We start from the raw sequence: 22,412 nt of genomic DNA, 5'->3' as shown, positions 1-22,412 counted from the left end.
GAGCATAAAAATTTGCTGAAGGGGAAAGAAAAATGAAGAATCTGACTTACCTTGTCGGTGTAGACGAAGAACAGAATCACAACAGTGAGCTCCAACAGAAATATAATTAACAGCATGATAAAAAACTGTCAAGAGAAGAAGGGACAGGGGAAAAAAACAAAAAGCAAAACCCATCAACATCTATTTCAGTTTTTTCTGGATGCACAATAAGTACATTCAGCAGATCTCACAGAATGGGGAGTGGGAGTCATACAGGCAGCAAAATGCAAAGCTGCTGTCTTACAGCAGAACGGAAGGCATGCGACATGCAGCAACTGGAAAAGCAGGTAAAGGACTAGTCAGGAAACACAACAGTATCTGGGCATACATATGGCTCATTTATATCACTGACTTCAATAGAACAGCATAAAACCCCACTAAGATCTGTCCCCCCAGCAGTCCAGTGCTCTATTTGCCATTAACCCTCGAGGACCCCTCCCAGGCTAGGTTTTCTCTATTTTTTTCTCCATCAGATCTTTCCAATTAACAAGATATCAGTGAAATCCACAGCTTAGACTTCCCATTGCAAGAGAAGACAGCCTGGTCCATAAACCAGAAATTCATAGCTCCTTTCAGCAGGAATTGTGGGAGAAGTAAAAGGCACACCACACAGAAGTAAAAGACACACTTGTATACCAAGTCAGCTTTACAAGCAGTCTTGGGTAGCTACACAAATCACCCCGAGGTTTCAAGTGAAAGAGGCTGATTTGTACTGAAGACATCAAAGCAAAGTCTGTCCATCTCTTTTTCTCCTCATAAGCCATGGAAAAGGCAGTAGTCCAAAGCTCAAAGGAGTGGATAAAAAACTTCTAACGCGGGGATTTCAGGTAGATTCTCTAAAGCCCTCAGCTCTGATCGACTTCAGTAAGACGAACTCTTTTGGCAATGCCAAACACTTTGGAAAAACCGTATCCCCTGCTTTTTGTTAAGATGCTGGATGGGTCTGCAGCACAGATCTGCAGCAATGTCAACACAGCAGTTGCACGGACTTTAGAACAAGTGCTATCAGAGCATTAAATGAAACTGAGTTTTGCAAAGATGGGTAAAGGAGGGAGAACAAATTTGGAAACTTCAGGGTCAGGCAAAGATCCTGCTCCCTATAACACAGACTCCATACACTTCGCAGCCTGCAAGGTTGGAATTCTAATACTGAGAAACCCTAACTTAATTGAAATCCTATGCCCAAGAGAAAAAAACAGTTACCATCTCTTTAGCTTCAACCACAAGGCTGCAAACCTATTAAAGTTTAATAGCTACAAAGCCTTATCAGAGCTTCTTCACTGCCTGGTAAGTCAAAACCAAACCTTGGAACCTATGGATTTCTGTGATTGACTGGAGGGCAAAAGGTCAAGAAGGGGAAAATACCTTTCTCCACTAGTACAATCACACTGTCTATAGAACTCATTGCATTTTGCCTTGCGAGTCTCAAATTAAAGTTTATTTTCAAATCTTCATCACTAGTATCTTCACACCTGCCTGACCCTAATACTGGATCCTATTACTGCCCAGTTTTGCATCACAAAACTCACTCACACTTGTGATCCAAGCTGATTTCCACATTGTTACCATCCAACACCGACCTTCTGTACAGCTTTGCAAACCAGTCTTGGTGAAGCTTGCTTATTTTTTACATTTACAATTTTAGTCTGCTGCACAGCATTAATTGAAACAGGACAAAGCTCATCACCCTTTGCAAAGACGCACAGACACTTTTTCTATATTTTATTTGGCTGTGGAGTACATTTTTGATCATCCATAAAGCATGATTTTTCCAAAATGTGCATGCAAACTCTCTGTGAAATTCACTGGCATAGCCTGGATTACATTAGGTAATTCCTAGAACAAAGGAAGGACTCCTGCCCATTACAAACAGTGATGAGCATTTCCTACCACAGTACTCTAATTTCGTCATCTTATAATTTTGCCAAACCTTAATTGTCTATGCTTATATATTGTGAGCTTCTTTCTGCCTAAATGATAAAAGCTTTAGGAAGAACTTCAAAAATAGCATTTCAATTACTCGTAAGAATGAAGCATGGCAAAGTAGGTTATACTGCTCAGGTTATATTTCTGGTGGCTTAATTTGAAATCCGCTCATGCTCCAGTGTTTAGAGCAGGGACCTGAAACAAAATGTGGCTCCATTTCAGGCACGTGCCTTTTTGTCTTACAAACTATGAGTGGATTTTTGTGGGAAAGTTACTAGCTTTCAAAAAACTGCATTTTACACATCCATTAGAGACGAGAGGGTTCAGCAATTAAAACCTGCAAAGTCTACAAGCACAAAAAGCCTATTCATATCCTTCCTGCAGCTCATGCGTAACCCAACAACTCACAAACCATTCCCCAGAGCATCCTCCCCACTCCTGTGGCACCCATAGATATGTGCAATGTCTTTCTGCTGTCCCCTCAGAGCTGACGCCCTCCAGTCCCACTTCACAGGACACTACCGGGAATAGCAGGTACGGCCAGGAACTGGAGTAAAATTCAGGGACCTGTTTTTCCTGTGCTCTGAAGGAAGCTTTCCTCCCTTCTCTGCACTCATCAGCACAGAGATAGTACAGATGAAGCCAGGGAATGACTGCAAGAGAAAGGGGAGCCTGAGGAAGAATGTTTTTAACAGCAGATAGGTAATGGTTTGGTTTAGGATACGAACTGGCTACCAGTTTTAGAGAAACTGGACCTACTGGTAGTAGCCGATCAGGGCAGGAGATGCCAGAGAACAAAGCAAGGGCTGTGCAGTGGCAGGGGACACGTGTGCATGTGGATACCCAGGAGGAGCTATGCCTTTGAGAAGATGGGGGCCTGTGGAGGACCCCATGCTGGAGCCATGGAAAAAAAAAGAGCAAGAAACAAAGAGTGACAGAAAAAGGAAAGCATCCCACACTAACCCTCATGACTGAGTATAATGTGCAAGGAGTGGACTGGAAACTGGCAAGGGGGAGGAAAGGTGTCTAGAGGGAAGTTGAGGTGTTTTCTCCAGCATGTAATCGTTTGTCATTATTTCTCAATACCAGAATCAGTAATTAAAAGTTTATCTTAATTGGCAATAAATTAGGCAAAATTTCATGACTTGAGAGTGTTTTCCTTGTAACACCAAGTCATACAACTCTGCTAAAATCCCTCATCTCAGGACCAGAGCAGGCAGCTGCTGTTGCCAGCTATGCTGATGTGTCCAGCAGCAGAAGCCTGGGGGCTGGATCTCCTGGCGAGGCCATGATGATGCTCCTGCCTTCTTCTGTTCATACAAGAGAAATAGGTATGACATTGCCATCATAAAAGATGCTAAAACTGTGAAGTCAAGCACTCAAAATTTAGGAAATCTCAGAATAAATTCTCTCAGTGATGGTTATGTACCATATCTAAGTCCTTCCCTACACAGGCTCCAAGGTTCCTCCAAGCTATTACTGGTGGGAATTCAGTTGCATGCACTGCAGATTTTGGAAATCATACAGTGAAACAAAATCAAGTATACTGTTCAGAAAGTCAAAACCCAGATAAGTAGGATTATGATTTTCCTCCACAGAAAAATATTTTTGTCTTTAAATAAAACATCTAGTTTTATCTTTCTTACTATTTGCACTCCTTTGACAAAATACTAATATATTACAGATAACTAACGTGTATTAGTAATCCCACTGTGTGCAGAGAGTAGAGACACGTGTTGAATGTTTTACTGTAAAGGTAAATTAAGTGAGGTCAGTCTCAAGGTGGAGGCTTCAAATTCACCACCTGGTAAAAGCTAGAAACACTTACATGTCAGCACATTTATCATCTTCCTCTAAAGAATAACCCTACCTGAACCCAAACCAACTTGTCAGAAAGTAAAAATTGATGCATAAGACTGAGCTGGCTGCAAAGCATAGCCCTCACACATCAGCACATCTTCTGATCCACCAGACTAAAGCGCATCCATGGACAAATGCACAACTTGCTCCTCTGTTCTCACAGCACCTTCCAACAGAAGTTCACTTTCACTTCCATCCTCAATATCATCCCAAAGGGAATGATGCCCAATTGGCATACCCCATTCAAATTTAAAAAGGAGAAACATAAGCCCATTGAAGGCTCACAGCACCCAAACCCCCACCACACCTGCTGGAAATTCTCACAGCTCCTTTTCAAATGAGTTCTCTCACTGTGGTGATAAATACAAAGAATAAAAATGAGTTTTGCTTTGCTTCACTGGGGCTGCAGGCTGTTGGTATAATAAAGATTTATGCATGGAGAAACAACAATCCCAAGGCAAAGCATTCACGTAAAACTCCATAAAAAAAGATTACTCTGACCTTGTACTGAGAGACGCTTTAGCACACTGCTTGTCAAATAGTGGGATGCAACCAAGCAGAGGTTGACTGGAGAGGTACCTACTGCACAGCTTTTCATAAACTACACCTCAAATAACCCCACAGAAGTTTTAACGAGAAGGGAGGTAATGTGAGGCCTTCCCGTCCAGCTGCCACTACTGATTTCCAACCCTTCAGAAAACTAAGGCCAGTTTCTCAGCACTTACCTTCATATTCTACAAAGCCCATGACTTTTCCACAGGTTCCCATTAAAGGAATAAAGGAAGTACGCATCTGCTATCAAGCCTACCTCATAGCTATGTATTACCCTCCTGATGTCAGAGAGAGAAGAGGTCCCAACTTGCAACTCCATCCCCACTGGAGCTGTGCTAGTCTTTTGACCCACTAGATTGGTTCCCTTCATCTATCCTTTTCATATCAGTAGGAGGGATCAAGAACTGTTCCCTGTATATGTCATTTAAAGTATGTCTCCACCACAGTTCACAAAGTCACAGAGCAACAAGCTAGTTATATTATCTTCCCAAACGAACAACATTCTCTGGTTTCTCAGACACTTGCCTCTCTGCATGATGATTGAGCATCACACACTAATACACAGGATTGAGTCTTTTGCTTCTCCACTGTCTCTCCTTCCCAAATCTCAATAGTTCTATCACATTGCTCAAATTGCCGGTCTCTCTATATCAGGAGTAGCTGATCTTCTTGCAGTCTCCCAAAGACAAAAGTGATCAGCTATAATGAAAACTGACCTGTGACTGTCTTGTTAGTCTCCTAACATTTTGCTATGAAACTAAACATGATGTAAGTGATAGCAAGATTGAGAATGCTGTGTTTAGCCTGATCCCTGAAGTAACGCTTTTAGTCTGATGGGAGTCTGTCTCAGAAGGAGACAGTAAGATCTCAGCGTGTCAGACCCTCTTTCTCAACTTAGCTAATGACAGAATACAGAAATTTCTTGCAAAATATTATTCAAATCCTCTTCAACAAACAGCAAGAAAGTAGTAGGAAGACCCAAAAGCCAGCAGTCTCTTTGGAATAGTGACACTTTCCAACACAGTTTTAAAGCTCATGGCTTAGTAAATAATTTGTTTTAGACCAAACAGCCTACAAATTAGCATAAGCTACCTAAGAAACTGGACAAATAACTTCAACAGTCAGCCTGTGCTGTGTTCCATCATGTAGTGCCTACGCTGTTAATCTGTCTGCAAGGGGGACAGTTAGCTTCTTTTCTGACAGAGACAATATGAAGTAAAAGACATGAGCAGGTAGATTGCTCCTGTGAAAGTGCTCCAGCAAGTTAACTGCTCTTGGCCTGCAGCAGCTGCAGGATGAAGAGGAAAAAAATAGAAGATTTACAAGCAATCATTCCTCTGTAACATCAACTGCAAGTTTGATAGTCAAGCATTTTGCCTTTTAGTTTGGCTGGATTACTAAATCCTCACTGATCAGCTTTAATTTCACTATCACATCTGACTTCCTGATTAATAAGCACCTCAGGTAGAAGAAATTACAGAGGCCAAAACTGTTGGTCTGTCAAAAGGACTCTAACTTCATAGCCATGGTGGCCCCTCACTGGACTCCTTCCCCTCCAGTATGGATGTGTCTCTTCTACTGGGGAGCCCTAAATTGGGCTAAGCACCACAGATGTAGACTTATCTTATTCTGGAAGAAGGTGTCACTCTTTCTCCATGTCAAGAAATGTAAGGGAATGTGGGGCTTGCTATGGCCCACAACTACCCATTTATTACATTTGTCTTTTTAGTCTGATTTAAACAAAGGCACATATTAAAGTGCAGGCTCTCCACACATTTGAAAGATCTCTGCTTGTTCTGATCAAAAGGAGAAGGTCTTTTCTTTTTGAGTTAAAAGGAGGATTATCAGATTGTGTTACTGTGCTTTAGGCCTAAACTATCTGCCAAAAAGAATTTTTTTAATTGACTTTTAGATTATAATTTGATATGAACAGAAATACTGTCAAAAATTCCATCACACTCTGCACATAACCTTCTCTGCAGGGATTGCATCTTATCTTTAATACTGAAGGTGTAAACGGTATCTGTCTCTTTTGAATAAATGAATTCAAACCTTTACCTACAAATTCACAGAGCTCCATTAAAGTCAAAAGAATTTACTGGATTTTATAGCACTCACACTTGACCAAGCTGCCTGAAAATGAAGAACTTTCCTTGAATTCAATATGCTTTGTAATTTTCCTGTTCTCTTATCATAAATTATATTATTTATATTGAAATAATATCTACCAGACTGCGTGCAGCTGCCTCATTATATGGTTGGCATTGTCACAGAATCACAGAATCACAGAATAGTAGGGGTTGGAAGGGACCTCTGTGGGTCATCTAGTCCAACCCTCCTGCCGAAGCAAGGTCACCTACAGTAGGCTGCACAGGACCTTGTCCAGACGGGTCTTGAATATCTCCAGAGAAGGAGACTCCACAACCTCCCTGGGCAGCCTGTTCCAGTGCTCCATCACCCTCAGAAGGAAGAAGTTCTTCCTCATGTTCAGACGGAACTTCCTGTGCCTCAGTTTGTGCCCATTGCTCCTTGTCCTGTCACTGGGTATCACTGAGAAGAGCTTGGCCCCATCCTCCTGACACTCACCCTTCAGATATTTATAAGCATTTATTAGGTCCCCTCCCAGCCTTCTCTTCTTCAGGCTGAACAAGCCCAGCTCCCTCAGCCTCTCCTTGTAGGGGAGATGTTCCAGTCCCCTCATCATCCTTGTAGCCCTCCGCTGGACTCTCTCCAGTAGCTCTTCATCTTTCTTGAACTGGGGAGCCCAGAAATGGACACAGTACTCCAGATGAGGCCTCACCAGGGCAGTGTAGAGGGGAAGGAGAACCTCCCTCGTCCTGCTGGCCACACTCTTCTTGATGCACCCCAGGATCCCATTGGCTTTCTTGGCAGCCAGGGCACACTGCTGGCTCATGGTTAACCTGTCGTACACCAGGACACCCAGGTCCCTCTCCACAGAGCTGCTCTCCAGCAGGTCCACCCCAAGCCTGTACCTGTGCATGGGGTTGTTCCTCCCCAGGTGCAGGACCCTGTATTTGCCTTTGTTGAACCTCATCAGGTTCCTCTCTGCCCAGCTTTCCAGCCCGTGCAGGTCACGCTGAATGGCAGCACAGCCTTCCGGTGTGTCTACCACACCTCCCAGTTTGGTGTCATCAGCAAACTTGCTGAGGGTACATTCTAACTCTTCATCCAGGTCGTTGATGAAGAAGTTAAACAAGACTGGGCTCAGTACTGACCCCTGAGGGACACCGCTAGTTACCTGCCTCCAACTAGACTCAGAGCCGCTGATGACAACCCTCTGAGTTCTGCCATTCAGCCAGTTCTCTATCCACTTCACCGACCACTCGTCCAGCCCACACTTCCTCAGCTTCCCTAGGAGGATATCATGGGAGACTGTGTCGAAAGCCTTGCTGAAGTCGAGGTAGACAACATCCACGGCTCTCCCTTCGTCTACCCAGCCAGTCATGTCATCGTAGAAAGCTATTAGATTGGTCAGGCATGATTTCCCCTTGGTGAATCCATGCTGACTACTCCTGATAACCTTCTTTTCCTCCACTTGCTTGATGATGGCCTCCAGGATAAGCTGCTCCATCACCTTTCCCGGGATGGAGGTGAGGCTGACCGGCCTGTAGTTCCCTGGGTCCTCCTTCTTGCCCTTTCTGAAGACTGGAGTGACAGTAGCCTTTCTCCAGTCCTCGGGCACCTCTCCTGTCCTCCAGGACCTCTCAAAGATGATGGAGAGTGGCTCAGCAATGACATCCGCCAGCTCTCTCAGCACTCGTGGGTGCATTCCATCGGGGCCCATGGATTTGTGGGCGTCCAGATCGCTTAAACGATCCCTCACACAGTCCTCCTCGACCAAGGGAAAGTCATCCTCTTTGTAGGCTTCTTCTCTTACCTCCGGGGCCTGGGATTCCTGAGGGCCAGTATTAGCACTGAAGACTGAAGCAAAGAAGGCATTCAGTAGCTCTGCCTTCTCTGCATCCTCCGTCACCAGGACACCTGCCTCATTCAGCAGCAGCCCCACATTGTCCCTAGCCTTTCTTTTGCTGCTGATGTAGTTGAAGAAGCCCTTCTTGTTGTTTTTGACATCCCTTGCCAGCTTCAATTCCAGGTGAGCCTTGGCCTTCCTCGTCGCATCCCTGCACGCTCTCGCCACGTTTCTGTACTCTTCCCAAGTGGCCTGCCCCTCTTTCCACATTCCATGGACCTTTCTCTTCTGCCTGATCTCTGCTAGAAGCTCCTTGTTTAACCATGAAGGTCTCCTGCCTCCTTTGCTCGATTTCTTTCTCAGGGGGATGCATTGCTCCTGTGCATGGAAGAAGTGTCGTTTAAAGAGCGACCAGCACTCATGGACCCCCCTGCCTTCGAGAGCCCTGGCCCACGGGATTCCTCCCAGTAGCTCCTTGAAGAGGCCAAAGTCAGCCCTTCTGAGGTCCAAGGTTTTGATCCTGCTTATCGCCCTGCTTCCTCCACGCAGGATTCTCAACTCGACCATTTCATGGTCACTGCAGCCGAGTCTACCTCCGACCTTCACATCCTCCACCAGTCCCTCCTTGTTTGTTAACACAAGGTCCAGCAGCGCGCCTTTCCTTGTTGGTTCCTCCACCACTTGCATCAGAAAGTTATCATTGATGCTCTGTAGGAACCTCCTGGATTGTGTCTGCCTAGCTGTATGGTCTTCCCAGCTGATGTCAGGGTGGTTGAAGTCCCCCATGAGAACCAGGGCCTGTGACTGTGAGGCTGCTTGCAGCTGCCTGTAGAAGGCCTCATCAACCTCCTCCTCCTGGTCAGGTGGCCTGTAGTACACACCCACCATAATGTCACCCTTATGAGCCTGTCCGTTAATTCTAACCCACAAACTTTCAACTCGTTCCTCATTTGCCCCCAGGCCAAGCTCAATGCATTCCAGTTGCTCCCTCACATACAGAGCAACTCCCCCACCTCTCCTTGTTGGTCTGTCTTTCCTAAGGAGTCTGTAGCCATCTATGACAGAATGCCAGTCATGCGAGTTGTCCCACCACGTTTCTGTGATGGCGACCAAGTCGTAGCCGTCCTGCTGTATAATGGCTTCCAGCTCCTCCTGTTTATTGCCCATGCTACATGCATTGGTGTAAACACACTTGAGCTGGGCTGTCAATATCACCTCTGGCCTTGGCACTCCAAGCCTAGGCTCATCCCTAGTGAGCTGGGCAATATCCCCTTCCCCCTTCGAACCTAGTTTAAAGCCCTCTCAATGAGCCCCGCCAGCTCGTGGCCAAGAATTCTTTTTCCCCTTTGAGATAGCTGAGTTCCACCTGTCGCCAGCAGGCCCGGTGCTGTGTACACCTCCCCATGATCAAAGAAGTCAAAATTTGACTGATGGCACCAGTCTCCGAGCCACCTGTTAACCAGGTGAGTTTTCCTGCCCCTTTCAGTGCTGTTCCCTGCCACTGATGGGATGGAGGAAAACACCACCTGCGCCCCTGATCCCTCAACCAGTCGCCCCAGTGCCCTGAGGTCCCTTTTGATAGCCTTGGGACTTCTTTCTGCTATCTCGTCCCCGCCAACCTGCATTACCAAGAGGGGGTAGTAATCAGAAGGCCGCACCAGACCAGGGAGTTCCTTAGCAACATCCCTAACCCGGGCCCCAGGGAGGCAGCAGACTTCCCTATGGGATGGGTCCGGTCGGCAGATCGGGCCCTCTGTTCCCCTCAGAAGGGAATCACCTATGACAATGACCCTCCTTTTTTTCTTAGTTGTCAAAATCTTATGTCTTCCCTGCAGAAGAGTAGCACCCCCATGCCCAACCAAATTAAGACAGATGCATCAACAAATTTAGATGCATGAAGTTGAGCACCAAAAAGGGTAACACTGCCAGAGGTCCTGAATGCTATAAACTATTGCCAAATTTACTGCGTTATTCCACACTTTGGAAAAATGTCAAGCCACCTATGAAAAGCCAAAATCAATGCAAGAATTCCCACCAAGGTAAACAGAACTCGAGGGACTGGAGAACAACCCACTCTGTATAGGGAACCTGTACCTGCTTTCAGGTAGCAATGCTTGCCAATGTTGGCTCTGGCTTTCTAAGCACAGCAATATGAAGATCATCCCCAAGCATAATAAAGGTTTCCCAGAACAGCTTTTTTATTACATACTGGTACATGACTTCCACAGAATAAAAACTGATATGGTACAGATTTTATCAGCACTCAAAAAAAGAAAAAAAAACTGACACTTTCTTCCACTTTTGAAAGGAAAAGTGTTTAATGTATCAATAGTTCTCACAAGAAGTTTGATTTCACATAATTCCCCAAAGGCATTTTGATCTATTAATAGGGAGTAGGAACATTATGAAAGGCTCACTTAGTTTTCTAAAATTTTGTTTGTTTTTCTTTTCCAAGGAACTGAGCAAAGAGAGGCGAACGGAAGAAGTGGTGCAATAGGAATTGTACTTGCATCTTAGAAATGACTTCTTCTGCAGTCTGGAGGACTTGGGCAGAAAGAAACAGGGGAATGAATGAGAAATGACAGGACAGTACCCAGATAGTAACAATTACTTGGATTACAGTCAATGAAATCCCAGTGTATTGATCTACCTCATGAACTTCACAACACAAGGGAAAGGGCAACTTGCTTCCATCAATTTCCGTCACAGTGGATTCTGATGCTACATCTCAGTATCAAAGTTTTGCTCACGCTTGGTTTGAATTCTCCTTTTGTTAGTTTCACATCATTGTTCCTACTTACCACCCTTTTCAGCACCATGCATGCTTCCTTTCTGCCCGTAGTATTTAGACACCTCAAATATTTGTAGACTTATATCCCACCTAAGCCCTCTCACTGCCATGCTGTGCATATTTAGCTCTTTTAAGACTTCCTTGGAAGTAAATCTCTTTAGCCTCCAAATCTTTTTTTTTCAGCATAAAAATGATAAGTTTGCTCATAAACTGTAAAAAGGCAGTAATGTATATGAGCAAACTTATGAACAGAAACTCCATTATGAAAACGACATGTATCTAAATTTGGTTCATCAGCTAATATTCTCTAAAAGCCTTAATCATTAATTCAATGTGATCGTGACGTAGTCGTGCATGCATTATGCCTGCTGGATATATAGCACAGCTCTGTTTATATTTGGACTATATTTTTTACGAATGTGCAAAACCTCTTGCTAATCAATAAGGCTCACAGAAATCTGCAGTAATTATTTCTGGGAAGATATACAACATATGCAGTTTTAACACACTAACAGTGTTTCATTTTAGTCTCCTGATTGCTTTCAGTTCGAATCATTCAGTCTTAACTGCATTACTAAGTGAGAGTTGAGAGGCTTGACGTTCCCATACTACACGTCATAGGATTTTAACTGGCATTCCACGGCGTTTCTAGAAATTTTCCATCTTCTCCAAAAACTGACTCAAAATCAATGAAGTGTCGTCAAGCATTAGCCAGGTGTCACTCTCACATCACAACAGTAGGTGGGTAGAGGTCCATTTAACAGATCGCAGATTATTATTCCTTAGCAAAAATAAAGGTCTCACTGGCCTCTGACTCTCTTTAAGAATCGCTTCATCTCTTCTGCAAACATAATGCAAAGGTATGATGTGGTCTGGTGTCAATCCTTAGCCCAGTCAAGACAGAAACTTATCTTAGTCGTGAAGTACAATGCGACTGAAGAAGAACTAAAACATCAGACTAGCTCTTACAAGTCTCTGCATCACTCCATAGTAACAAAGCAGTTGCTTGAGTCCATGTAACACAGCTAATGGAAATACCAAATACAACTAAAAGGCTCTGGCTTGGGGTGTTATAGTTTGGCTGCGGCTGGTAACAAAAGCGCCACGCGGCCGCCCCTCCCCCCGCTGGGGTGCGGAGGAGAATGGAAAGAAACAGGCAGAAACTGGTGGGTCAGGATAAGGGCAGTTTAACAGAACAGCAAACAAAGGGAACAGCAACAACAACAACACAGGTAAGGAGAATACACAACACAAACCGCACAACACAGAGAGCCGCTCTCACCGCCTGCTGCCGCGCGCTCCCGAGCCACGAGAGAGTTCCGCCGCCCAGCTCCCCCCCACCGGAACCCAGCATGACGGCACACGGTATGGAATACCCTGCTCTGTTTGGCCAGGTTGGGTCAGCCCGCCCGGCTGTGTCCCCTCCTGGCTTCTGGTGAAAATTAGCCCTGTCCTGTCTGAACCCAGGACCTGGGGTTAATCCAATATTCTCAATATATGGAAAAGACAAGCGAAGTTAATTAGTGTCTAAACTTACACCTTTTACCCAGACTTTAACCTCACCTGTATACTTAGTAAATGCAGCTTCTTCCCTGAATCTACCATCCCCAGGATATTTCTTGTCATCTGGAACTCCACCATGAAACACAATCAGACATCTCCGTGTCCTGAGAGGAGGAGAGCGGCAGCGAGTGGTCCCCGCACACCCTGCTTGGGGAGTAAGCGCGTTGGCAGGGCTGGCTTCACACTCAACGTTCACACTGAACATCTGGCTGACCCCAAGTGCTGGGCAAACCGACAGAAGCTCCCCCAAGATGACAAGGGCAAATGACATGACCATGCTGCTCAGCTGACTTACAGCGAGCTGAAGGGGAAAAGAACTACTCTGAAACTCTGCAGTTGCCCCTTTAATGCGTATTTGCAAACCCTTAGCTAGGCTTGCAATGGGACCTCACCTGCTAATTAGAACAATAGAAAATTCCTCTTCTTTCTAGGAGTCTCAAAACAGCATCTAGAAACTGCACTGCATGTGGAAGTGAATGAAATGGTGAGAAGCAGATAGTCAAGAACAGAAAAAAGGACAACATATTTTGTCTGTATTTAAATCCTACTACTGATTTTCTCCCCAGTTTGCTTGTCCCAAATGTGCTATGAAGAGGCTGCTGCATCAGATGCACATGGGTCAGTCTTGCAGTAGCCTACAACATGAACAGCAAGTTAGTCTGGTTTACCTAATTCTGCCTTCTAGGTTGTAACGTTCTCCCACTGGTGAACTGAAATGTCTATAGCATCAAATCAGCTCTGGCTACACCTTGTGTAGGCATCACTGATTTACACAAAGTAGAGTCCATTTCTTTACCTCCAGAGTTAAATTTTTCTGACATTCAAGTAATTTTACTCTTTAAGGAAATAAGTCAATGTTGCTCTCTAATTTAGGAAGCAGTGTTAAGGTGGCTAAAACAGCAAATGAATGACTGGGAATATAAGCACACATGCTGCTTTGGTAAGCCGATGGCTTTCTATCAGAAGATAAATTCATTGTTAGAAAAAAACAATAAAAGAAATGTTATGCTCAAAAGTCTGGGCTGGCAAGCAGCACACAGGTTACCTATGCTTTACTTCTGAAATGGGAGTAATTCTGTTGCCTACCAGATCTTGCAGATGACCCTATGTCTGGAGCAAAAGCCCATCAAAATCAGCCTTATAGATCAAGTAACAAACACGTCTGTCTGGAGACTGCAAGCTCTGGCAGAAAACAGGCTTCCTTGAAAGCGTTTTCCTGATCCCATGTAGTCTTATGCCCTGCTCTTCCACTATGAGGTTCATTGGATTACTCAATTGTCCTGGTAATTTGATGTGCAGTGAGATACCTGCGACCCATCTTAAATCCTTACAGATAGTAGTAGGACAAGATGAGGCTCGGTTTCTGGGTCCCCTTTTGAAATGGCTCAAAGCCAGGTTTCTTTTCAAGGAACTCTGGCACATGAGAGTTGGTTGAGTGCTGAGACAAAAGATGGGGTGAGGGAGGCTTTCTAAGTGGTAGGGGATCTTGAGCCTGGGTAGACTGTCAGAGAAGCTGATGTTGCTAATACACAGCTAACAACTACTAGCTAATAGATTAATCAACCAGGAGTTAGGAACTCGGAAACACTGATAGCCATTTAGACACACAGATTAAGCCTTGATATAAATCTTTATAGCTCCACCGACTCCTGCACATGGCGCTGTCACATTGTTTGACTGCCATAAAGCAGCATCTTGGCTAACAAAAAGGAATGGGGATACTAGGAAAAGGTTCTTCACCAAGATGGTGGTCAGTCACTGGACCAGGCTCCCCAGGGAAGTGGTCACAGCACCAAGCCTGTCAGAGTTCAAGGAGCATCTGGATGACACTCTTAGTCGTGTGGTTTAGTTTTAGGTAGTCCAGCGAGGAGCACGGAGCTGGACTCAATGATCCTTATGGGTCCCTTTCAACTTGAGATATTCTATGATTCTATGATGCAAAGCGTATCAGGCACTAGTGGTATTGCATCAGTCTATATTAGAAAAATAATTACTACCCCTATGGGGTAAGCCCTTCCCACACATTGAGCCTAGGCTCAGGTCTAAAAACAAGAGGTAAGGAAAACAGCTTTATTCTTTCCCTGCTCTGTTTCCAGGTTTCTTTGATTAACTGCTACCAGAGCTGAAGAAAAGAAGGGAGAAAGAGGAAGACTTAGACAGGTCCCATCCACTTCTGAGTTTCAGTATCAGCCATGCAGAAGGAGCTAAAACTGAAAGGCAATGAGGAGATCATTCTTAATAACTAAGGAGAGGCAACAAAACTAGGGGAGTTTGGTGCTCAGTACTTACAGTTCAAACAGGCAGCAAGTTAGGGCTTTCATATGCAACACAGCACTACACAGAGAGGTGTTACGTTGTATAATGCTCTCAGGCTATGTGTTTGGTATCTTCTTGGTCTTTGCATCACTTGCTTGCTGCTGTGGCTGCAGCCACAGTTTCCCTGATTGTGCTACTCAGATTGCTAAAAGAACACAAGCTCATGTGCTGAGCCGGAATGAGAATCTACTGTTTGGTCTGTAGCATTAAATTACTGAGATGAAGTCATTCACGGGCTATTTCTTTCCCATTTAGTTGCTTTGAAATAAATTCCCTGTCACCAATGGAGTTTCAGCTGTCAGCTCTCTGATTGGATCCAGTGACACTATTGAAAACAGTAGGTTTTTTTAGTCTCCTTTTCTTCCCACTCATTAACTTTTTCCTCATTTTCTTTTTTGCTATTTCTCTTACAGATGAGCTGGCTGAAGTTCAGAAAACTCAACAGCACAAAACAAAACATCAGGGCACTCATTTTCCTCTTGGACTATTCCACAAATAAGCACTTTTTGATGCCTGGACAGTCATTCAGACACGCATATAGTATCAGCTCTTTCCACATCTGGCCGAGACCTAACATAAAGGTTTAATTCTGATTTTATTGATTCCAGCAACGGTAATCAACTCCACTCTTATTAACATGAGGTTCTCATTGAAATTAAGCTGAATGCATAGATCTGTCTGTTAATAATTATTTTCTTTCCCTTTCTCATTCATCATTGTTTCAGCTTTTCTACAAAAAAAAAAAACAACAAAAAACCTCAAAAAACAACAATAAAAAAAATCCAGGCTTCTCCACAAGTCAGGAATTAGGGGAAAGAGAGTGTATCTAAGCCATCTTCTTACCTATCTAACCCTTGATCTGATGAAACATGCCCAACCTTAGTGCTTTATAAGAAGGCAGCTGGCTTTGGGTAATCTGAGAGGAATCAGTTTTCCCCTTTCTAACACATTCCTGTACGGGCAATACATGGTGAAGAATTACCTACATCAAGGCCTTTTTAGGCCTTAAGGTCTACACAAGCAAGACTCATCCTCTGCGTTTTTTGATTGGATTATTGGCCACATTGCACATCCCAACCAGGAGGAGGAGAACATGTTCTTCATAACAAATCATTGGAGAAAAAAAAAAGTGTCACAAAATCAGAGGGTGAAATAAAGAACTGCTTATGGATTTTATTTCCTTCCAGGACATGGGTTATTAAGTTGCATGTATCTGGAAACATGGTATCTATACATGTGTGCTACAACAACCAAATAGACATGGAAATCCCTCCTTCACAAAGGGCCCGATACTGTTTTTTACCAGTGACTATGAATTCCTGGACCAAAAGTGAGGTGCCATTTGCCTTAGACCATGTTCACATGCCTTTTCTGGCAGCTTCTCTGAATGTCCTGTTTCACATTTAACTGCAGGTAATGTTGCAATTTAGGCTGATCGGCTCAGCTGGGACAGCCTGCAGTGGAGCTCATGGAAACTAGCTAATTGTGCGAATTAGGAACTTCCAACAAGGTAAAAATTGAGAACTAATTTTGCTTTGGGATATTTATTTGTCATTTGGACATATATATATGATGAAAGAAATCAAAATTGTCACTACTATTATGGAGACACAGACTAAATATTTCTTAAAGGTCACTGCAGCACACAGGACAGCTAGACACATTCTGCTGTAACCAGAGAAAGATGACAAAGGCACTGAGTTGAGACTTTGACAATTTGGGTTTGCTTCATCGCTCTCCCACAATCTCCCAGTGTAACCCATGCAATGCACTTCATTTCACTGTGCTGCCGCTCCCCATCTGTCTAATGAGGATAATAATACTTGTCATTTGTCTTATCTATTTAGATGGTAAGCTCAGGGACCTCCTCTTACTAGGAGTTTTATACAGAATGAGCATCCTGATCTCATAGGCTGCCTGCAGGGCAGATAATAAATAACATAATCCATAATGATTTCACGTCTAGAGCTGAGATTTTTAACCTGGACTATCCATGGAATAATGACCCTTTTCAGCGAAAAAATACAAATATAGATCTCTGCTAAACATGTATGAAAGGCAGAGAATTCAGGCAATTTAGCTCCTCAAAGATAGATCTTCAGCAATTAACCTAAAAGACAATGTTTACGCTGACATTTAAGGATCAGATAGGTCAACATTTGAGCATGAAAGAGAAAAAAGTACTTAATCCGGCACAAATTTCTTTAGCATAGAGCTATGTGCATGTGCACATGTACATACAGCATCTGCCTAAAGTCAGTACTATGATCAAGTCACCAATAACTGGTCATGCTAGAGCAGTACAGCAAGCTGGTGCCTCATCTTCTGCAAGGACATGCCCTCAGCTGAAAAGCACATGCATTGCAGTGGGGCTAAGATCACTCAAGCTAAACTTTGGTAAAATTCACAGAGATGAGGGATACGGCTAATAGATCTGATGAACACTAGTACTACAACACATTTGCAAAGAGGAAGGGAGCAAAAAAAGATTCCTAATTTTGTTTCAAGACAGCCTATAGAGATTTGCAGTACAGCTATATTATCTTGTGCTGCAGGATCAAATATCTATGAAAAAAATCAATGGAAGTCCATAAATTAACTTTCTCAAGTCAGACTCTTAGCTTATTACCTCTGTCACCTGTTCAGGACAGTGACCTAACCCATCAGAACAAAGCTGCCATTTTCTAATTACAGCTGAGCTTGTAACAGAGGGACCTCTGTTACACAATCTTGAGCAACAAGAATAGCAGAAATGTCAAAGAAACATTACTGAAGTAAGAAAGCATTGTTTGCCTGTTTCACTCATCAATTTGCATCTACATTCAGATGCAAGATGATATACACCAGGTTGTATACTTATTTCAAGAAATGCTAGTTGCTCTGATTTCCCTAGGGAAATCTAATGATGGAAAAGTTTATCTTCTTTCACGTTGTAGCTGGAGGAAACAAGACTCATTGTAAATATCCATTATTTGTTCACAGAGATCTTAGAATGACAGCTGCACAACTCATGCCATCTGCGTATTTTTGCAGAATGCAAGGATGGTTGAGGTTTCCTTTTGGATTTTTTCTTCATGCTCCATTTTAGATTTTCATATTATTCGATTCTTCAGAATGCAGAGAAATATGAATGGGCCTGTTTCTTAAGAGATTAATGAGGCATTGTCTTGCCTAAACATTGCCACTGAGTAAAGAATATCTGCCATCTCCTTAGCTGTGGACACCAGGCAAGTCATTTCAAGCCAATAAAACTGTGAAGCTTTAGGCTATCTAAACACTCTATTCAGAGAGTTAATGTGGATCATTCCCGACTACCGCATGCAGCTATGCAAAAACCTCATTTACAAATTAAACTTTACTTCTGCTTTCGATCTCCTTTCTCCATCTGTCCTCTGCTAGTTAAAACATTTCACCTGCCCTCCTTTCTTTCAAAAATCGTTGGCAAATGCCAGAGGTAAGCAATTATTATCATTTACATCTAACATCACAGCAGTCTAACACCAAAGAGCTTACAGGTTTGCTCCGACAACCCAATAAAAATATCATATGTGGAGAATACAAAGATACAGGATCAGAGTCTCATCTGCTCTGCAACTTGGTGTACGAAATATACATAAATCAAAATGTCTCTTTGATAATACTCATTTCCCATTTACCCAGCTAGACTCCTTAGGAAATCTCACCCCTTATCACATTATCAAACAGCAGCACTATTCATAAGGCAAGACCATACATAAACATCCTGCTGTGTCCAAAACCACATAAAAATCTGCTCCTCCAACGCAGGTGGGTTCAGCCAGTAGTTCTTCCTGCCCTGCTCCCTCCCAGTCCATTTTAGGATCCCAGTGGTGCTCCCTGCCTCCTGCAGTATTTTCGAGGTCTTCCTCCAAACCAACCACCCCAATAACAGCAGCACATCCTCCCAAATACATTCTTCTCCAACTTGTAACTGTCACATCCTTTCCTCTTTCTTCTGCTTTTAGGAAGCAGAACAAGAGGTGCTCCTGTTGCATGGGAAATTTGTCTTTCCAGTCACTGCAGCTCTAAAGACTACAGCCATCCTATCATTAGGATGGGGTACAGCACAGGAGATAACAGCAAGAGGAGGTCCAAATTCTTCTTGGTTAAACCAGGCATGCCCATGTGATCTGTATGCTTATAATTGTCATAAGTGTCTTCAAGATCTTAAGGGTGTGACTTCAGAGCAGGAGGCAACAGTAATACAGTATGGGCAGAGTATCTGGAGAACCAAATGACATTCACATCATTTTGATTACTGTCTATGGTCATACTTAACATCCCAGACTTTCTCTCACACTGTACCAAGCAGAGGAAAGGGGGAGCTACTCACTCAGAGACACACAGCAATGTTCTGCTCAATGGAACAATGTTCACAGAATCACAGAATCACAGAATAGTAGGGTTGGAAGGGACCTCTGTGGGTCATCTAGTCCAACCCTCCTGCCGAAGCAGGGTCACCTACAGTAGGCTTCACAGGACCTTGTCCAGACGGGTCTTGAATATCTCCAGAGAAGGAGACTCCACAACCTCCCTGGGCAGCCTGTTCCAGTGCTCCGTCACCCTCAGAGGGAAGAAGTTCTTCCTCATGTTCAGACGGAACTTCCTGTGCCTCAGTTTGTGCCCATTGCCCCTTGTCCTGTCACTGGGCACCACTGAAAAGAGCTTGGCCCCATCCTCCTGACACTCACCCTTCAGATATTTATAAGCATTTATTAGGTCCCCTCCCAGCCTTCTCTTCTTCAGGCTGAACAAGCCCAGCTCCCTCATCCTCTCCTTGTAGGGGAGATGTTCCAGTCCCCTCATCATCCTTATAGCCCTCCGCTGGACTCTCTCCAGTAGCTCTTCATCTTTCTTGAACTGGGGAGCCCAGAAATGGACACAGTACTCCAGATGAGGCCTCACTAGGGCAGTGTAGAGGGGAAGGAGAACCTCCCTCGACCTGCTGGCCACACTGCTCCTAATGCACCCCAGGATCCCATTGGCTTTCTTGGCAGCCAGGGCACACTGCTGGCTCATGGTTAACCTGTTGTCCACCAGGACACCCAGGTCCCTCTCCGCAGAACTGCACTCCAGCAGGTCCGTCCCAAGCCTGTACTGGTGCATGAGGTTGTTCCTCCCCAGGTGCAGGACCCTGTATTTGCCTTTGTTGAACCTCATCAGGTTCCTCTCTGCCCAGCTTTCCAGCCTATCCAGGTCACGCTGAATGGCAGCACAGCCTTCCGGTGTGTCTACCACACCTCCCAGTTTGGTGTCATCAGCAAACTTGCTGAGGGTACATTCTAACTCTTCATCCAGGTCGTTGATGAAGAAGTTAAACAAGACTGGGCTCAGTACTGACCCCTGGGGGACACCACTAGTTACCAGCCTCCAACTAGACTCAGAGCCGCTGATGACAACCCTCTGAGTTCTGCCATTCAGCCAGTTCTCTGTCCACTTCACCGACCACTCATCTAGCCCACACTTCCTCAGCTTCCCTAGGAGGATATCATGGGAGACTGTGTCGAAAGCCTTGCTGAAGTCGAGGTAGACAACATCCACGGCTCTCCCTTCGTCTACCCAGCCAGTCATGTCATCGTAGAAAGCTATTAGATTGGTCAGGCATGATTTCCCCTTGGTGAATCCATGCTGACTACTCCTGATAACCTTCTTTTCTTCCACTTGCTTGATGATGGCCTCCAGGATAAGCTGCTCCATCACCTTTCCCGGGATGGAGGTGAGGCTGACCGGCCTGTAGTTCCCTGGGTCCTCCTTCTTGCCCTTTTTGAAGACTGGAGTGACAGTAGCCTTTCTCCAGTCCTCGGGCACCTCTCCTGTGCTCCAGGACCTCTCAAAGACGATGGAGAGTGGCTCAGCAATGACATCCGCCAGCTCCCTCAGCACTCGTGGGTGCATTCCATTGGGGCCCATGGATTTGTGGGCGTCCAGATCGCTTAAACGATCCCTCACACAGTCCTCCTCGACCAAGGGAAAGTCATCCTCTTTGTAGGCTTCTTCTCTTACCTCCGGGGCCTGGGATTCCTGAGGGCCAGTATTAGCACTGAAGACTGAAGCAAAGAAGGCATTCAGTAGCTCTGCCTTCTCTGCATCCTCCGTCACCAGGACACCTGCCTCATTCAGCAGCAGCCCCACATTGTCCCTAGCCTTTCTTTTGCTGCTGATGTAGTTGAAGAAGCCCTTCTTGTTGTTTTTGACATCCCTTGCCAGCTTCAATTCCAGGTGAGCCTTGGCCTTCCTCGTCGCATCCCTGCACGCTCTCGCCACGTTTCTGTACTCTTCCCAAGTGGCCTGCCCCTCTTTCCACATTCCATGGACCTTTCTCTTCTGCCTGATCTCTGCTAGAAGCTCCTTGTTTAACCATGAAGGTCTCCTGCCTCCTTTGCTCGATTTCTTTCTCAGGGGGATGCATTGCTCCTGTGCATGGAAGAAGTGTCGTTTAAAGAGCGACCAGCACTCATGGACCCCCCTGCCTTCGAGAGCCCTGGCCCACGGGATTCCTCCCAGTAGCTCCTTGAAGAGGCCAAAGTCAGCCCTTCTGAGGTCCAAGGTTTTGATCCTGCTTATCGCCCTGCTTCCTCCACGCAGGATTCTCAACTCGACCATTTCATGGTCACTGCAGCCGAGTCTACCTCCGACCTTCACATCCTCCACCAGTCCCTCCTTGTTTGTTAACACAAGGTCCAGCAGCGCGCCTTTCCTTGTTGGTTCCTCCACCACTTGCATCAGAAAGTTATCATTGATGCTCTGTAGGAACCTCCTGGATTGTGTCTGCCTAGCTGTATGGTCTTCCCAGCTGATGTCAGGGTGGTTGAAGTCCCCCATGAGAACCAGGGCCTGTGACTGTGAGGCTGCTTGCAGCTGCCTGTAGAAGGCCTCATCAACCTCCTCCTCCTGGTCAGGTGGCCTGTAGTACACACCCACCATAATGTCACCCTTATGAGCCTGTCCGTTAATTCTAACCCACAAACTTTCAACTCGTTCCTCATTTGCCCCCAGGCCAAGCTCAATGCATTCCAGTTGCTCCCTCACATACAGAGCAACTCCCCCACCTCTCCTTGTTGGTCTGTCTTTCCTAAGGAGTCTGTAGCCATCTATGACAGAATGCCAGTCATGCGAGTTGTCCCACCACGTTTCTGTGATGGCGACCAAGTCGTAGCCGTCCTGCTGTATAATGGCTTCCAGCTCCTCCTGTTTATTGCCCATGCTACATGCATTGGTGTAAACACACTTGAGCTGGGCTGTCAATATCACCTCTGGCCTTGGCACTCCAAGCCTAGGCTCATCCCTAGTGAGCTGGGCAATATCCCCTTCCCCCTTCGAACCTAGTTTAAAGCCCTCTCAATGAGCCCCGCCAGCTCGTGGCCAAGAATTCTTTTTCCCCTTTGAGATAGCTGAGTTCCACCTGTCGCCAGCAGG

The 22,412-nt window shown here is 44.9% G+C and overlaps 1 protein-coding gene across 3 annotated transcripts in view; it reads right to left on the bottom strand.

Moving 5' to 3' along the window:
* The window catches only part of TSPAN4 (tetraspanin 4), a 365,256-nt gene that overhangs the window by 76,526 nt on the left and 266,318 nt on the right, over positions 1-22,412 (bottom strand). For all 3 annotated transcript variants that reach the window (XM_075425480.1, XM_075425479.1, XM_009931527.2), the window contains one exon: positions 51-125. In XM_075425480.1, the coding sequence (XP_075281595.1) occupies positions 51-125 (75 nt within the window). The remainder of the gene's footprint in view (positions 1-50; positions 126-22,412) is intronic.

The sequence above is a fragment of the Opisthocomus hoazin genome, chromosome 7, assembly GCF_030867145.1.
Source record: "Opisthocomus hoazin isolate bOpiHoa1 chromosome 7, bOpiHoa1.hap1, whole genome shotgun sequence".
In the NCBI taxonomy this organism is placed as follows: Eukaryota; Metazoa; Chordata; class Aves; order Opisthocomiformes; family Opisthocomidae; genus Opisthocomus; species Opisthocomus hoazin.
This window is presented reverse-complemented; position numbering and strand designations above follow the sequence as displayed.